Below are 1965 nucleotides of genomic sequence, written 5' to 3' on the forward strand. Positions count from 1 at the left end.
CATTACCTTTTATGTCTTCCCTCATCATGACTTTGGTAGGTTTTTATGATTCATGGGGCTTTTTGAGTCTGGACTATAACATTTCCATTAAACAAAAGAAGAAAAAGTACAAGCCAAAGAGCAAACGAATAAAAGATACACTGGCAACACAAGATGACCTCAGCTTCAAAACCTTACCTCACACTTCCATTTTTAGTTCATTACCATGATCATTTTTTTAAAGATTAAAACTTGAGGCTTAAGGCCATCTCTCTCTCTCTCTGTCTCTCTCACTTCCCATGTAATCCATTACTAAGAGCAGCAGCAGCACAATCCTTCGGTTCAAGCCCAACTTTTTCCTTCTCCAAGTCATAAACAACCTCTATGTTTTGTTGTTGGAAGTTCCCAAAGACACCTGCTGGTCCATGGCCCTCATCCTCCATCCCAAGAATCAGCAAACACTTCACTACGACCGAGTTATTTGCAGGCGCCATTGCATAAAAGACATCCTCTTTTGGCAGTTCCAGTGTAACATTGTTCAGGAAATGGAATGTGATGAGAGGAAGGTTTTCTTCTAGATTTCCAGGAGGGCAAGGAACCTTGTAACAGAGATCAAACCCACTTCCTGACTCAAACTCAGCTGACCTTGGGTGTATCACTTTTGACTGCACAAATGAAAGAAATTCGGCATAGAATGGTTGACGAAGTTGGGTATAGGTTGTACCTGAATCAATCAATAGTCCTCCATTTCCTTGTTCATCAAAGTGCCCTAGATTCATAGGCACTTCCAACATCTCACCGTTTATGCTGATGGCCTCTAAGGCTACATAGTAGAAGTAAGGGTACATGGCATTTTTCAACATGGGTGTATACTGCATTTGCTGCTTATGCCTAACAGCTGAATCTCCTATTACCAATGGGCTGGTTAGATTAGGATTGTTGACAAACTTGAAGCCCAGAAAGCAATGGGAGAAACCCTTTTGCAGGAACCCCAGTTGTGAAGGCAGTGAAAGTGGGCCCCTACCAAAGCCAGCAATCCCAATGGGTTCTTTGAAGGTGGAGCCCATACACCCAAAACAGAAAGCTTGAACATCTCTAGTGACACTGATGTTGGTCCCATGTACCTTGAGTGTGTCCCTTGTCAATGTCCCTGTGACAACACCACCTGCACCATAAGTGTAGGAAAATGGAGGGCAAGGTCTTGGGCATGTGCCCTTGATAAGGGTACTTAGTCGGCAACCTGCCATGGTGCAGGGATCATAGGAATTGTCAGAACTGTGGATATCCATACACAAGGAGCTAGAGCAAGGGTCCCTAGAGGAGGAAGAGGAGTGAGAAGGAGAGAATGCAGAGATGAACCTGAAGCCATTACACTCTATGCAATCAAAGGAGAGGTTCCCACATGGGACCCAAGTGAGATCACTCCCAGTATCCATATAAACTTGAATGGATTGAGGGGGAGTCCCTATGTTTAGAGAAATGAGGTACCCATCTCTAATTTCCCTAATTGGTTCACACATATCTATCAATGATGATGGTCTGTTAATGGAAATTGAGGAGATTCTAGAGGAATGAGTGAGTCCTAAAACTATGGTATTGTGGTGCATATGACTAGCAAATGTAAGGTAGAGGTTCAGAATACAGAGAAGGAGAAGGAGTGTTGGGACAGTGGGTGTAGTGAAATATGACATTTCTGCTTTTACAGAACTAAGAGATGAACTTTGGTGTAGTTATGCACTGATGGGTATCAAGTACATATTTATAGTTTAGTTGTAGGGCTAAAGACAAGGGAAAGAACTCTGATGCGGTGTGATGAAGACCACTAGATAAGGGAGATGAGATGTTTACTAGGGAATAAAGTTTCATGGGGACAAGAATTTGAGCTAAGGCATGAGGTAGGACAGTTCAAAAAAGGATTTGAAGATATGAGGACGTGGAAAAGAGGGTCAAGTCAAGATGGTGGTTGTACAGTGTTTGATGAATCTA

General features: G+C 42.7%; 1 protein-coding gene across 1 annotated transcript; it reads right to left on the reverse strand.

The window, feature by feature from the left end:
- Positions 1-269: 269 nt before the first annotated feature.
- LOC149822663 (Eukaryotic aspartyl protease family protein) lies at positions 270-1499 on the reverse strand. Its single transcript, XM_089980143.1, has one exon. The coding sequence runs from the start codon at positions 1497-1499 to the stop codon at positions 270-272; it is 1230 nt and encodes a 409-aa protein (XP_089836269.1).
- Between the last annotated feature and the right edge of the window lie 466 nt (positions 1500-1965).

This window comes from Nuphar pumila, chromosome 11 (genome assembly GCF_984573655.1).
Source record: "Nuphar pumila chromosome 11, dmNupPumi1.hap1.1, whole genome shotgun sequence".
NCBI lineage: Eukaryota > Viridiplantae > Streptophyta > Magnoliopsida > Nymphaeales > Nymphaeaceae > Nuphar > Nuphar pumila.

Bases quoted from the DNA above. Each gene is read 5' to 3' on its own strand.
- LOC149822663 (XM_089980143.1), bottom strand. From the start codon at position 1,499: ATGTGTGAACCAATTAGGGAAATTAGAGATGGGTACCTCATTTCTCTA.